Source organism: Lacerta agilis, chromosome 14 (assembly GCF_009819535.1).
Source record: "Lacerta agilis isolate rLacAgi1 chromosome 14, rLacAgi1.pri, whole genome shotgun sequence".
Lineage (NCBI taxonomy): Eukaryota > Metazoa > Chordata > Lepidosauria > Squamata > Lacertidae > Lacerta > Lacerta agilis.
The window spans coordinates 30,136,716-30,150,516 of NC_046325.1; the positions used below are offsets into that span (position 1 = coordinate 30,136,716).

At 47.0% G+C, this 13,801-nt stretch overlaps 1 protein-coding gene across 9 annotated transcripts in view; it reads left to right on the forward strand.

The window, feature by feature from the left end:
* SRCIN1 (SRC kinase signaling inhibitor 1) overlaps positions 1–13,801 on the forward strand; it is a 308,760-nt gene that overhangs the window by 158,677 nt on the left and 136,282 nt on the right. For all 9 annotated transcript variants that reach the window (XM_033169394.1, XM_033169397.1, XM_033169396.1 and 6 more), the window contains one exon: positions 2,483–2,766. In XM_033169394.1, the coding sequence (XP_033025285.1) occupies positions 2,506–2,766 (261 nt within the window). In that variant the 5' untranslated portion in view covers positions 2,483–2,505. The remainder of the gene's footprint in view (positions 1–2,482; positions 2,767–13,801) is intronic.

Consider the following 13,801-nt stretch of genomic DNA (forward strand, 5'->3'; position numbering starts at 1 on the left):
AGGAATGTCTACCTTCTTCTGCATTATTGGAATCCCCTCTATTCCCCAGATACCATCTTTGGGCCCAGAAATGTATTTTACCATACTAGCTGATCCCCTCATGAAGGGTCAGACTCTATGGTCTTATAGCAGTAAGGGATTCACAGTTCTTTTATTTATAAATTCATTTATAGGCTGGGGTTTGTTTGTTTTTTGAATAGCTCTTCTAAAGACATGTAAAATATAGTTCAGAAGCAACTTTAAAAGCGTATGCCACTTTAAAATAAAACAGCAACATGAGTTACAGTAGATTAGCTAGGTAAGCATTCTAAAACAACTCTCTGACTTAAGCTCATAAGAAACCTAAGTTAGTATGCTTTTAAAACCTGATTAAAGATGTAAGGCCTCTCCAGACATCCTCTTCATTGTGCATTCATGATGTTATGTACTCATGATATTAGACAGGCCATATGCGACCCCGATTTCAATATTATTTGCTTGCGCAAATGTTTTGAGTCGGCCATATGACTTTGTTTCCAACCTGTACATATCTTGCAATTTCCCGTTGAAATCCTGTAACTTTTCACACCACAAATGCATTTTTGGGTACCACTTACTGTTGTGCTATAGCCCCTCTGGACAGCGAAAATGTGGTAGCATTGGGGGACGCGTTGCAGAAGAACTAATAAAGCAGTACAAGCCCACCACTCCTGTGTGAAGAACATACTGCTGAATATACCTACGAGAAAACACCGGTCTGGAGGGCTCCTTGCAGAGCTGAGGTCATCCCCTCCAAACCATTGGCTGAATTGCTGTGATGTCATAGAGTATTCATAAATATTTTAACAGTTGCAGGAGGGAAAGTTGACAAAGGGAAGATTATTTTTCTGTGTAAAATACATGGGGCAGAATATAGCTGTCCCATACTTCATATGGAGCATTGAAACTGGTGTGAGTGGTTATGGAAACAGCATCATAGGACTATCTAGGAATGTTTACAGTGCAGTTAGCTGGTGTGTGGTGGGGAGGTGGAGTTTGCTTCTTTGGATGTGAGCATTGTTGGCCTCTTTTACTGATGGTAATGAATCACGATGTCTGAAGGGACACGAACCTTTTGGGAACCAGGCTGTGCTGCTGTTCTTTCCTTTCTTGGGGCAGGCGTCAGAAGCGGAAGCCCCCTTCTCCAGTTTTCAGATGTTCTAGCTATTTCTGAGCTTCAGAGCGATTTCCACAAAAATTCCTCCCTCCTCCCCCATGAACCAACCTGCACCTCATTTCCGTTTTCTTTCAGTTCCTTTATGTCCGTATTTACTGTTGCAGGATGTTTGTCTGTCTTTTGTCCCTCTGTCTGCCTCTGCTTGAGAGCAGGGGCACCTAGGCCATCATCCCCATTGAGGTCTCATGACTGTCTTATGTTTGATTTTAGCCCCCCCCCCCCGGGGGGGCAGTTTTGATGTCTCCGTGGTACCTCCCGCCCCCAGTTGTCGTCCTGATATGTTTGTCTTGTCTGTCTTCCGGGTGATGGCCTCTTTTCTGCCCCTCACCCCACCCTACCCCCAAGCACGCCCTTTGTCCCCTTTGCACTGAGAAACCCCCTTGAAATCACTTTGGAATAAAAGTGATTGGAATGGACTTTCCTCCCATCTCCCCATCTCTTACCTACCTCTGTCATGCCCCTGTAAAGACCGAGAGCTACCTGCCCCTTCCTTCAAGAGTCTGAAAATTTTTGTGGCCTTGTTCTGAGGCTGATCCGTGGGAAGAGAAAGCTGTAGCAAAGTCTTAATTCTCTTGGAGACTGTTGCAACCAATGAGTAATGGAGGCTGGTCCACATAGGACAGGCTTCCTCAGCCTTAGCCCTCCATATGTTTTGAGACTACAATTCCCATCATCCCTGACCACTGGTCCTGCTAGCTAGGGATCATGGGAGTTGTAGGCCAAAAACATCTGGAGGGCAGAGGTTGAGGAAGCCTGACATAGGGCAAATGGGGCACTTCCCCACCAACCTCAGCCTGCCCCTACTTGCCTGCCTACCTAATTATATCCATTCCAGGTGCAGTGGCCCTGGCTGTCAGCATCCTTAGTCTCCACATTGCCCTTGTCAAACTCAGTAGGAAGGAGGCTGTACACAAAGCTAGAATGTGTTGGCTGCACCTGTCATTAGTTCTAGCCCCCCCTACTCTTGGCCTCCCTGCCTTCCAACTTACCAGTTCCAACGGGCACCACTGCCAAAGGGAAAATCCTGCCAGTGCCTGGATGAGACTGTTCTTTCCCTATCCGAAAAGGAGAGTCATGCAATGCTGAAGAATGATCAACACTTCATTCTAACATAGCCTCTGATTGCCATCTTTCTCCTTACCCTGCCCACCCCTTTTTGAGAAAGCTCTCCCACTCCTTCCTATGGAGCCGACATCCCTGGTCCCCTTTCTGCACTGTAAGGTAAGTAGAAAGGTACCCTGACTCCCTCTCTTGTTTCTTCCTTCCCTTCTCTCCCAATCCGTGTAGATCCCGAGAGGACCAGCGCCCACATGATCTCGGCAGACGATGCAGAATATCCACGGGAATACCGGACCCTGGGCAATGGCACACGCCGATTCTCCAACGTAGGCCTGGTGCACACCTCGGAGCGCCGGCACACGGTCATCGCTGCCCAGAGCCTGGAGGCCCTGACAGGGCTCCAGAAGTCTGAGATGGAACGGAAGCGAGATGCCTTCATGGACCACTTGAAGAGCAAATACCCCCAGCATGCTTTGGCCATCCGAGGACAGCAGGAGAGGATCCGGGACCAGGTAAGAGCTGCCTTTCTTTCTTCAATCAAGTTCCTCTCTCAACACTCACAATGTTTTCTTTCTCTGGGTTCATGGCTTAACATAGGCAAGATGCAACTTTCTCAATTAGGACTCTATCAGTCCTCCTTACCCACCTCGATCAGGAGCAAACGAGGAAATTAATTTGGTATGTGCAGCATTCTCCTCCCGATTCCTTAAATCTGGGATGGGGAACCTAGGGCCTTCCAGAGGTTGTTTGACTACAACTCCCATCAGCCCCAGCCAGCATGGCGGATAGTCAGGGATGACGGGAACTGTAGTCTAGCAACATCGGGAAGACCACAACTTCCCAGTCTTTGCCTTAAAGCCATGGGACTTATTCAGGTGATACCGTTCTGGCAACAAGTGGTGTGAAGCGGGACTTTGGAGCTTTTATGGAATAGCCAAGACCTTGGTCCTGCTTCTCAAGGAGAAATGTCTAGCTGTACTATAAATTTAAGTACATATTTCAGGTCTGTTCAAAATTGTATACTAAGCCGTCTTGAGGGATTACAGATCACAATAAGGCACTGGGGATACCTGGTAAGGAATTCTCAAGCATCATCATGAAACGCCCGTTTCCCAGGTCCTTTTGTGGAGTCCACAGTGGAAGCTGGTTCGGTTTCAAACACATTTAAATTGGTAGTATGTTCTGGGATGTTGCGCAAGACCATTTCATTTCTGTAAGACAGCCTTTTATTTTTGGTAATTCTTACTCTGCACAATTATATAAGCTGGTTTGTATGTTTCTTACACAATGCCATTATTACGTAGATACTAGCTACCCAACCTCCATGCCCATTTGCTAATGCCGCTTTAGGTTGCAGCTTTTTGGATCATTGCCATCAGAAAATTGATGGCTAGTTAAGAGTAAAGAAAAGCAAAGACCCTTTATTGGTTTTATCCAACTTCTGCAGTCCTCCGCAATGAGTCTCATGACAACCTAAGGCAGAGGTTTTCAATCTTTTTGAGTCCACGGTGCCCTTGACCAACCACATTCTTTCTGTGGCTCCCCTTTGGAAGCCATTTATACTGGGGTTCCATTACAGGAAGTGCTTAAGTGGGGATTTCCCCCGTTCTGTGCCCACCCTGCCCTGTTGAGAGTGGAGGGGGAGGAGAGAGAAAAGGAATCTGGAAATGATTGGAAGACAGAAAGCAGGAGGAGCAGCAGGACTCAGGCTGGGCTGGGAGAGAGATAGATCAAGAGAGATTTGCAAATATGAAGGAAGGACTGCTCACATGAAGAGGGGGCGGCCTCCTGCGGCACCCCTGGCCAATCGTTAAATCATCCAAGGGTGCCAAGGTTGAAAACCTCTGACCTAAGGGCTCTAGCATATGCCTCATCTTGCCAACCTCTGGAGTTGACCGTGCAGTGCCTGCACAGTGTTGCTGTGCCAAGCATAGCAGTGTGGTGCTGAGCATGTATAGGTGTCAGTGAACACTGCAAACATAACATTCTAGGCCAGAGGTATTCAGCCTTTTTGAGTCCACGGTTCCCTTGACCAACTACATTCTTTCTGCGGCACCCCTGTGGGGCTCAGGAGCCCAGTTATGTCACCCCTTGCCTGCAGAGCTGGCAGCCTCTCATCCTATTCCAAACACCTTCCCTTGTGAAGCGTTCCCTCAGGCTCCTCCCCTCTCTGCTCTCCTTGGGAGTCCTCTGGGCAGCTGCTGCTGCCACCCCTGGTCTGTGAGCTGCTTCCCTGCCCCAAAGAGAGGTGCCTCCTCACACTGCCCCACAGAGGCCTGGGAAGCACCCCCTGGCCAGCCCCAGTGGCACCATTCGCCCGGGGAGCTTGTAGCCAGGGCTGCTGCAACGAACAGCTGTGCAAGCCTTTGGGAGGCAGAGACTCAAGAGGGCATCAGAAGGAGGGAGGGAAGGATAGAGGGACAGAAGCCAGAGTTGCCTGTGGCACCCCAAGGTGCTACGGTACCCCGGTTGAAAACCACTGTTCCAGGCAGTGCCAGTCTTTGCAGCAAGAGCTGCAGATATTACCCTAAGGCTTAGTACATGGTGTCAAACAACAGATGTACAGTGACTATGCATCCAGATTTAGTACTCTGAAAAGTATACCTATATTCAAAACCTGGGGAGGCTAACCTGTGGCCTTTCATCATAATCACCACCACCCTAATTTATTTATTATTTATATCCTGCCCATCTGGCTGGGTTGCCCCAGCCACTCTGGCCGGCTCCAGCCACTCTGCCTGTCATTGGCTCGGGCTCCCCCTACTGTTCGTATGGGATGCGGGTGGCGCTGTGGTCTAAACCACTGAGCCTCTTGGGCTTGCTGATCAGAAGGTCGGCAGTTTGAATCCCCACAACAGGGTGAGCTTCCCTTTCTCTGTCCCAACTCCTGCCAACCTAGCAGTTCGAAAGCATGCCAGTGCAAGTAGATAAATAGGTACTACTGCGGCGGGAAGGTAAACAGTGTTTCCATGCACTCTGGTTTCAATCACAGTGTCCTATTGTGCCAGAAGTGGTTTAGTCATGCTGGCCACATGACCCAGAAAGCTGTCAGTGGACAAACACTGGCTCCCTCGGCCTAAAAGCGAGATGAGCGCCGCAACCCCATAGTCACCTTTGACTGGACTTAACCGTCCAGGGGTCCTTTATCTTTACTGTTCATATGTTGTTGGGGCTCCATTTCCTATCAGTCCCAGCCATTAGGCAGACTGAGGTGGCTGAAGTCCCCAAGGCAGTAGCCCTATAGACACTCCGCTGCAGGCGCAGAAGCTGCTGTCAGCTGAAATCATGCAAGAACTTGTGGAGTTCAGCCAAATTTTGTGATTTGGTGGGTGGAAGAAAGTTTTGTATAGCTGAATTTGATGTGTAAGAAATGAAATCCCGCCCAACAGCCTTAGAAATGCATTCTTTACGCTTAGAAATGTGTAATTTGTGAACCATTTTCTCTGTGATGGCCAGAGCTCACACATTCTTGTCCCGCGACAAGAGATTCAAGTCCTGTAGTGCCTTCCATTTCTGGAACAGATGCTTAAGTGCTTGTAACACAAACTGTTAAGAATTAGTCGTGTGAGAGCTGAAAAATACATGTCTCGTTTTGTGCCAGGTGTGCGAGAGAATGGCACTTCTTTAGAGGCACCTGTTCTGCATGCAGGCTCAGCGCTGTGAGTAATGTGCCTGTGATCACCTGCGGATCACTTTCGACTCCCTCCTGTTGCCTAATGACTTGAAACTCAGCACAGAGCAGCCTTGCCGAAAGCCAGATTCTCAAGCTCTGCTGGGCTTTAGTCTCCTTTCCCCAGTAGCACTGATATTTCCACATTTGGGCTTTTATTTGATCTGGGGCTCAACTTAGGAACCTCTTTTCAGATCTAAGGTTCAGTCCTATGACCTGGATAGTGAAGTCTTAATGTAGTTGCACAGCTATTTATTGCCTGATAAATTAAGGCCAAATCTCTCATCTGCTACTAGTTTCAAAGGTCAGGTTAGCATTTATTTCCCAGGGAGTGAGTGGGCAGGGATTAGAGTGACCTAGTGAAAAAGGGAAAGGGTACTCCTGCACCTTTAATATTTCAGCAGGTAGGGTTTGCCACATTGAAAGAAACTACAGTCACAAACCGTGGCTTCACTCCTGGCAGCACGGCACAGCAGGAGTGTGGAAGGACCATGACATGCCCACGATTTTCAGCCCACCTTTAAACCACAGTTAAGCATAGCTATGGTTTAAAAGGATGTATGGATGAGACCAATTTGTAGCCCAGGTTCATTTATATGGATTGGGGGCGGGCAGGCAGAATCGTGGTTAGAGAAGTAATAAATGAACCGGCATCAGGGTTTAACTTGAACCCAGAACCCAATTCCAGAAAGCCCCACCTGGAAATCTTAAGTGGTTGAAGCCCAGTTCTATATGATGAAAACATAGGTTGACCATATCAGTTCAGCTCATTTCAGGCAGCTTTGTGTTTCTGCAGGGGCAGAGAAGGGCCACATTCCCCCTGGGGTAAGCAGTTGGAGGCCACATATTGATGGTGGCCGTGGCTGGTGCCAAAAGTGAATGGGGCTAGAGTCAAACGCGGGCAGTGAAACCCCTGTAACAACAACAATAACAACAATTTTATTATTTATACTTTTTTTTATTTTATTATGTCTTGTGTCTGGGCAGCTTACAACACATCCCTTGCCCCCCTCATACCCTTTCTCTCTTTCTGCTGTCCCCCTATTTCCCCTTTGGCTCCCAATAAAATCATGCCAGGGGGTGTACATGAAACCCTAGGACCACCTAGGGTGCACTTCTGCCCCCTGGGGTCTTTACAGCTGCTATGGAATTAACAGTGTCTCTCTTTATTTTGAAATGGTTTGCTAGATAGTAAGGATTCTTTTCCTCCCCCCACTTGCTTTAGTTTTGGTACTGGTAGCCTGGTTCTATCGCGTCCGTCGTAGGTGCCTGGGAGCGAGAGCAAGAGAGAGAGAATTTCTCCCTGAGCATTGGTGGCGGCGAAAGAGGCAGTGTTAAAACAGCAGATGGAGCTGCAGGTCAAGAAGAACGGCTTCCGTGGTGGTTCCAGAACAGAAAGCAAGATAGATGCCCAGAGATTAGTCAGTCCTATGGGGCTTTGGCAGGGCACATGGGATGCTCAAGGCTAGATCAGTGAAAGTTGCAGACTAGGTTAGAAATGTTAACCCTTAACTGTGCCATGTATGTGTCAGGCTAACAAGGTTCCAGATCTGCGGTCTGCTCTTAAAAGTAGCCTGTTTTTTTCTGACCTGTGCAAACCTTCTCTTAGAATCAGAGCTCTGCCTAAGTTTTTTCTCCTCATGCCTTGGAGGTTAGAAACTTGTATCCAAATTAAAAGATAGGTTGGCCGAATCCATGCTGCTAGCAGACAGAAGCAATTTGCTTCCTCTCAAATGCATGGGGAACGTAATCGTTCTGGCAAGGGGGCGAAATGTCTTTCAAGCTCTCCCTTTGCCCCAGTTTTGCCTTGGAGGCTGACAGTATGTGCTACATTATCCCTCAGTGTGACAGGGTATGTGCTTAACTGGACAGAGGAAAGCAAGGCTCTGAGTTTATTTTCAACGAAAGGTCATAAGAACTTGCAGAAGGACTTGCTCTTGACTCCAGAGTTCAGCTGTGCTGGAAAAGGTGAAGCAGTATCAAAGATGAGAGTGCCCTTGAGCGTGTGCTATGCCAGAAAGGGGTTTCTGCCTCCCGGTTCTTATTGCCCTTTTGTGCCCTTGTGAGCAAGGTATTCTGGGCTAGAGATTGGGGCTGGGAGCATAACTGTCAACTTTTCCCTTTTCTTGCGAGGAATCCTATTCGGAATAAGGGAATTTCCCTTAAAACGGGGGGGGGGGGTTTGACAGCTATGGCTGGGAGTTGGGAGGTTGGGCAGAGAAATCTGTTTCATTCCATGTTTAAAGGCAAACCTTCCTAATTTACACATTTTGAAACAACGCACAAACTGAGGCACAATTTCTCTAAATCTTGCAATGCAGCTCTTCATCCACGTGATGCATACAGAAGTGCATTTGCTAGCATAAACCATGCATAAAAATGTATGTACTGGTGAAAGTAGCATACAAAAACAGGGAAATTGCTTTGCAAAAACCTGTACTTTGGGGGAATGCATATAAAAATGCTACTAAATCTTCATGGGGTTTTTATTTTATTTTATTTTAAAGGCACACAAACTGATGTGGAAATGAGGAGAACTGAACTTGAAACTGGGAAAAACGAGGAACAAAGAAAACCAAAATTTACAGATTTGCCAATCCCTGCTTTGGCCCTTTTACTAGGATTGGCGTGGCCTAGTACACAAATTTCTTGGAATTGTGTTTGTTCAAACCTCAGAGCCTTCTTTGTGCACATAAGAGAATACAAGTGTGCAACACCAGCCTGCGTAATTGGCATTCTGCGTTGGGTCCTGGCTGTTAGCTTTTCCTTGGGCACTAGAGCAGTATCTCTACTTCAGGATCCTCCTTTTCCCAGCTCTAGTCTGGGCTGGAGAAAGTATTCTCCCAGCTTGCATTCAAGTTCAGCTGCCCATGGGCTTGGCCTAGGGTGGCCTTAACACAAGCCTTTGCTTTTCTACACCATTCAAAGCAATCCTGCTTCAGTGCACTCAGCTGGGTTATGCAAAAGCCACCTGCAAAGGAGAAATGTCAGGAAACCTCTTAGTGCACTTGTGATTGCTTGGGGTCCCTCACTTGCACCATTGCGTGTCTACAGGCACTTATAAGTGGCAAAGCTATATGCGCAACACTCTCTAGATCAGGGTATCTAGATCTTCATATCCCATTCTACTTTTCTTCCTACAATAGGAATGGGGAACTTTCTTCAGTTCTGTGGGCAAGGGGCAAAAGTGGCCGGAGAAAAAGTGGCCCTTACCTATATTGTAGCAGAGGTTCTTTCGCCCACATTTGCCTCTGTATCCTGGCAAGCAAGTTCAAGGACACCATTCAAGGACGCAATCCATCCAGGCTAAATGTTAGGCAGGCCACAGAGCAGGGCTGATGAGGAATGTGGCTGCTTATGAGGGGGCAGGGCCTGGGAGGTTCCTAAGGGCCAGGTATAAAGGCTCAGAGGGCCACATTTGAACCTGTGGCTTGAGGCTCCCCACCCACATATCTCAAGGTGGGGGCTAGGACCGGCAGCCTTGAATAATAGTGGCATTGGGGTGCGTACTTTCCCCCCGTAACCCTAGAACTAAGGGACAACCAATGAAGCTGATTGTTGGAATAGTCAAGAAGTACATCTTCACGCAGCACAGAGATAAACTACAAAACTTGTTAGTACAAGGTGTGTGGGGGCCAACAATTTGAACGCTTTTACAAGAGAGTTAGATAGATTCGTGGGGGGACCAGGCTATGAATGACTGCTAGATACAATGGCTATTTTGCTGGGGAACACTAGTGGGGAAAGAGCTTGTTGCGCTCATGTCCTGCTTGTGGGCTTCCCATGGGCATCTGGTTGGCCACTATGAGAACACGGTTCTGGACTAGATGGGCCTGTGGCCTGATCCAACAGGGCTCTTATGTTCTTACAGGAGATAGACCTATTGCCAGAATTCATTGCCAGGGCTAGTAGCATGGGTCAAGGTAGTTGGGTATCTGTCAAGTCCCACACCCAGAAGGGGTGGCCTTCTGAGAACCCTGGAATCCACTGGCCTTCTCCTCCTCCTCCTCCTCCTCAAGGAGCGACTCCACCCCCATCATTCAACCCGGACACTGAGGTCCAGCGCCAAGGGCCTTCTGGCAGTTCCCTCCCTGCAAGAAGCAAAGTTACAGGGAACCAGGCAGAGGGCCTTCTCGGTTGTGGTGCCCGCCCTGTGGAATGCCCTCCCATCAGATGTCAAAGAAATTAACATCTATCTGACGTTTAGAAGATATCTGAAGGCAGCCCTGTTTAGGGAACGTTTTAATGACTGATGTTTTAATGTATTTTTAATCTTTTGTTGAAATGCGCCCAGAGTGGCTTTTGTTGGAAGGCGCCCCAGATGGGCAGGGTATAAATTATTATTATTATTATTATTATTATTATTATTATTATTATTATTATTATTATTATTATTATCCTTGCCGCATGTCCACCTATCACTTCTAAGCAAAGACCCTTCCAAATGACCTGTTTATTGCCCATCCTTCCTGGTTTGTTTGTGCAGAGGTTAGATGACACCATGTCAGATGACACCGTGTCAAGCAGTTGTTACCCGACACTTCCCAGTGCGTTGTCAACAAGTCAAGTAGGAGTATGAGAGTCCTTTTGTCCAACGTTGGTCCTCATCATAGTAGACCCATTGAAATTAATGTACATGATCCATTAATTTTAATGGGTCTACTCTGAGTATAACTTAGTTGGATACAACCTGAGGTGGGGTGCGAAAGGGAGAAACAGAGACAGAGGAAAACCTGTCCTTGCCTTGCATTTCCTGTTGAAGGGAGGGGGACGGGGGAAAAACACCTGTCTGGATTAATGCAAATGAATGGTCTCAATTTAGCACATCCCATTTGCAAACATGTCAACAGTATGTATGAGATGCATATTATGCCAGGCAAAAATCAAGCTGGTGGTTATAACTTGTAAAGCCCTAAATGCTGCAGTAACACAGTTGTTTCACCAGTGTGGTTGCTCCTAGTTTTATTGTGCTTGCAGTTCTTTCCCCCCCTTCTTCTTCTTTTTTGGTGGGTGGTGGGGAGAGTTGCTTTTCAGTTTGTTTGCCTTGCCTTGCTGCTTTGTTTCCTGCTCTGACTCGAGCCTTTGGGATAGGTTAGGCCACACATTTAAATACGATGCTGCCTGAATTTGTGGACCTCAGAGGGTTGTCAGCTTTACAGGAGATGCAGAAACTCATTAGCTGATTGAAACTTTACCAGTCAGTGTTTCAGTGTATCTGAAGAAGTGTGCATGCACACGAAAGCTCATACCAAGAACAAACTCAGTTGGTCTCTAAGGTGCTACTGGAAAGAATTTCCTATTTTGTTTCGACTATGGCAGACCAACACGGCTACCCACCTGTAACTTTACCAGTCACGATATTGATCATTCCTCCTAATTTGTTTGGAGGGACTTTAGATGATGTTGGCTTCATTGTGGTTTGTTTTCAGGGGGTTAGACAACGTTGCATCAAAGCAAGTGTTGCCTCGCAATTTAAGGTGTATTTCCCCATCACTTTCCTTCCTGCAAAAATTCTGGTCTTTTGGGAAAGCAAGTTTGTTGTGCAAGACCTCCCACTCAAATGTAATTGTGCAACCTGGATTTGAATTGTACCCGAAAATGATTGTCTGGCAGTGCCTTTAATCTCCATGCCATGAAAAGCTTCTGCCGCTCTGTTTCTCCATGCCAGTCCTGCTGCTAATGGCACAGAGGGAGAGGAAGCTCAAAGCCTGACAGCTCCAATCGTACCTCTCTTAACAGACTCTGGCCATTGTTTTTGCTTCCTCTCGATGTCTGGAACTTCTGTGTGATGTGCTCTCTCTTCCTTCAAATCTGTCTTCAAAATCCATCTTTGTCTGCAAAACCTTTTCAGGCATGGTGCCAGCGCAGAAGCATAAGAAGTTGCCTTATACTGAATCAGGCCACTGGTCCTTCTAGCTCAGTATTGTCTACACCGACTAGAAGTGGCTCCCTGGAGTTTCATGCATGGTTCTCCCCCAGCCCTACGTGGTGATATTGGGGATGGAACCTGGGAATCTCTGCATGCAAAGCATGTACTCTACCATTGAGCCATGGCCCTTCCCTCAAAATGCACCTAGAATGGGAGGGGGGGCAAATCCTGTGCATCGACAGGTCCAGCTGCCAATGAGCTGAAGGCACCACCACCGCAGCTGATGTGGCTCAGGTGGGTGATGCCAGTGCAGAGCGGAGCTCCAGGCCAGCACTGCATGTGTGAACACTCTGGGGTCCTCATGTTAATAATGTTGGCCCTACCCCAGGACACATGTTAGGATGTGGGACTTGCATTGCAAACATGGCAGTGTCAGCTGGCACACATATTTTTGCATGGCTCAGGAGCTCTGCTTGGTGGTGCAACCTGCCCTCCTCACTAGTAAACAGTGTAAGATGGGTGCCTGTCGAGGGGCCTCACAATAGCAGAAGGCACTGAGGACAGCTTAGTCAGGGCCTCTCTCAAACTATTAGCTATGTCTGAACCCCTTAGTGTTCAGTCCGTTCAAGATCTAAGCCTAAGTATGTCCAACTGAACATACCTGCCCCTGCTTTTCCTCCTCTCCTTCTGATGTGTCTGCCCTGTCAAATTTCAGATTGCAACCTTTGCAGAGAAGGTTTTTGTGTCGTTCTGCAAAGCACCATGTAAACTGATGAGATTGTATAAAGAACTGAAAAATGTGTAGGTCCTATAGTATCTGAATAGTTAAATCATGGTTAAAGATGGGGAAGAAACCAGGATGTGAAACCATGGCTTGAAGAGGTTTGAATTAGCCATTGATAAGCATGAATGGCCCAGTTCAGATGGTCATATCTCATCTTAATAACTAAGATATACACAACCCCTTCTCAGCACACTGCAATAAACCCGAAAGCTTCCCGTTAACCATAGCTTCTCATGTTTTCTGAAACAGGACACACCAGTTATCGGGTTCAGAGCAAGCCAATCTGAAGTTGGTTTAAGATTCTGACTTGTTCCAAACCCAGTAACCATAGTTTCCCAGGTCAGACATAACTGGAAACTATGGTTGATTGAAGACTTATGGGCATAGTTGTTGCAAGGAGAGAAGGGGCTGTGTGTGTAGGCACAAACCTTGTTCATATCTGATTGTCCAAATGTCAAAGGTCAGTGTCTGCACCAAGAATACCATGATTAAGGCAACTTGCTGTCTCTGTTTGCAAGATGATATACAGGTTTTGCTGTGGTCTCCCTGTGCACTTGCTCCAGGTGTAGGGCTTAGGTTGCCAGCTGGTTTCATAGAAAGTTCAGGGTTGTAACTAGAGTTAAGAAAGTGAACCATGGTTAATGCCAACCACATTTTAATGTTACGTCTGCATTATACTGCAGAGGAATGTTTTGCATTTGATTGTCAGATGAGAGAATATACAAGTAGTTTTTATTCTTTTCTTTTACACAGACATGCTTTTCATGTTGTTGTTTTAGGTGTAAGGAATATATAATGTCAGAAGCAGAATGGCATGCTCTTAAGAGAGGAAACAGGAATGATGGGGGCGGGGGGAGAACCAGTATACCCTCTCCACTTCATCTGCCATCTCTACAGGATATAGCTTTTGAGCACTTACTGGTAGATTTGAGGCCTAATTCCCAAGGCTTGCATGAAAGGAATCCTGTATGAACACTAACAAGGCTTCTCTCGAAGGCATAAAGGTGACTCAGATCTATAAAAATGACTTGAGTGGAAAGAGAGAGCACATTTCGCAGAGAGCCCCTGCAGGCCTCTTTCTTCTCCATTTATAAGGTTGACATGCAATCATCTTCAGATACGGAGTCCTTCACACACAGCCTCTCCATATTCAGCAGCCTTCCTTTTTATACCTTGCGTGGACTGTAAGGTAAGATGCCCTTTTTACCCCCTATAATTCGTTTT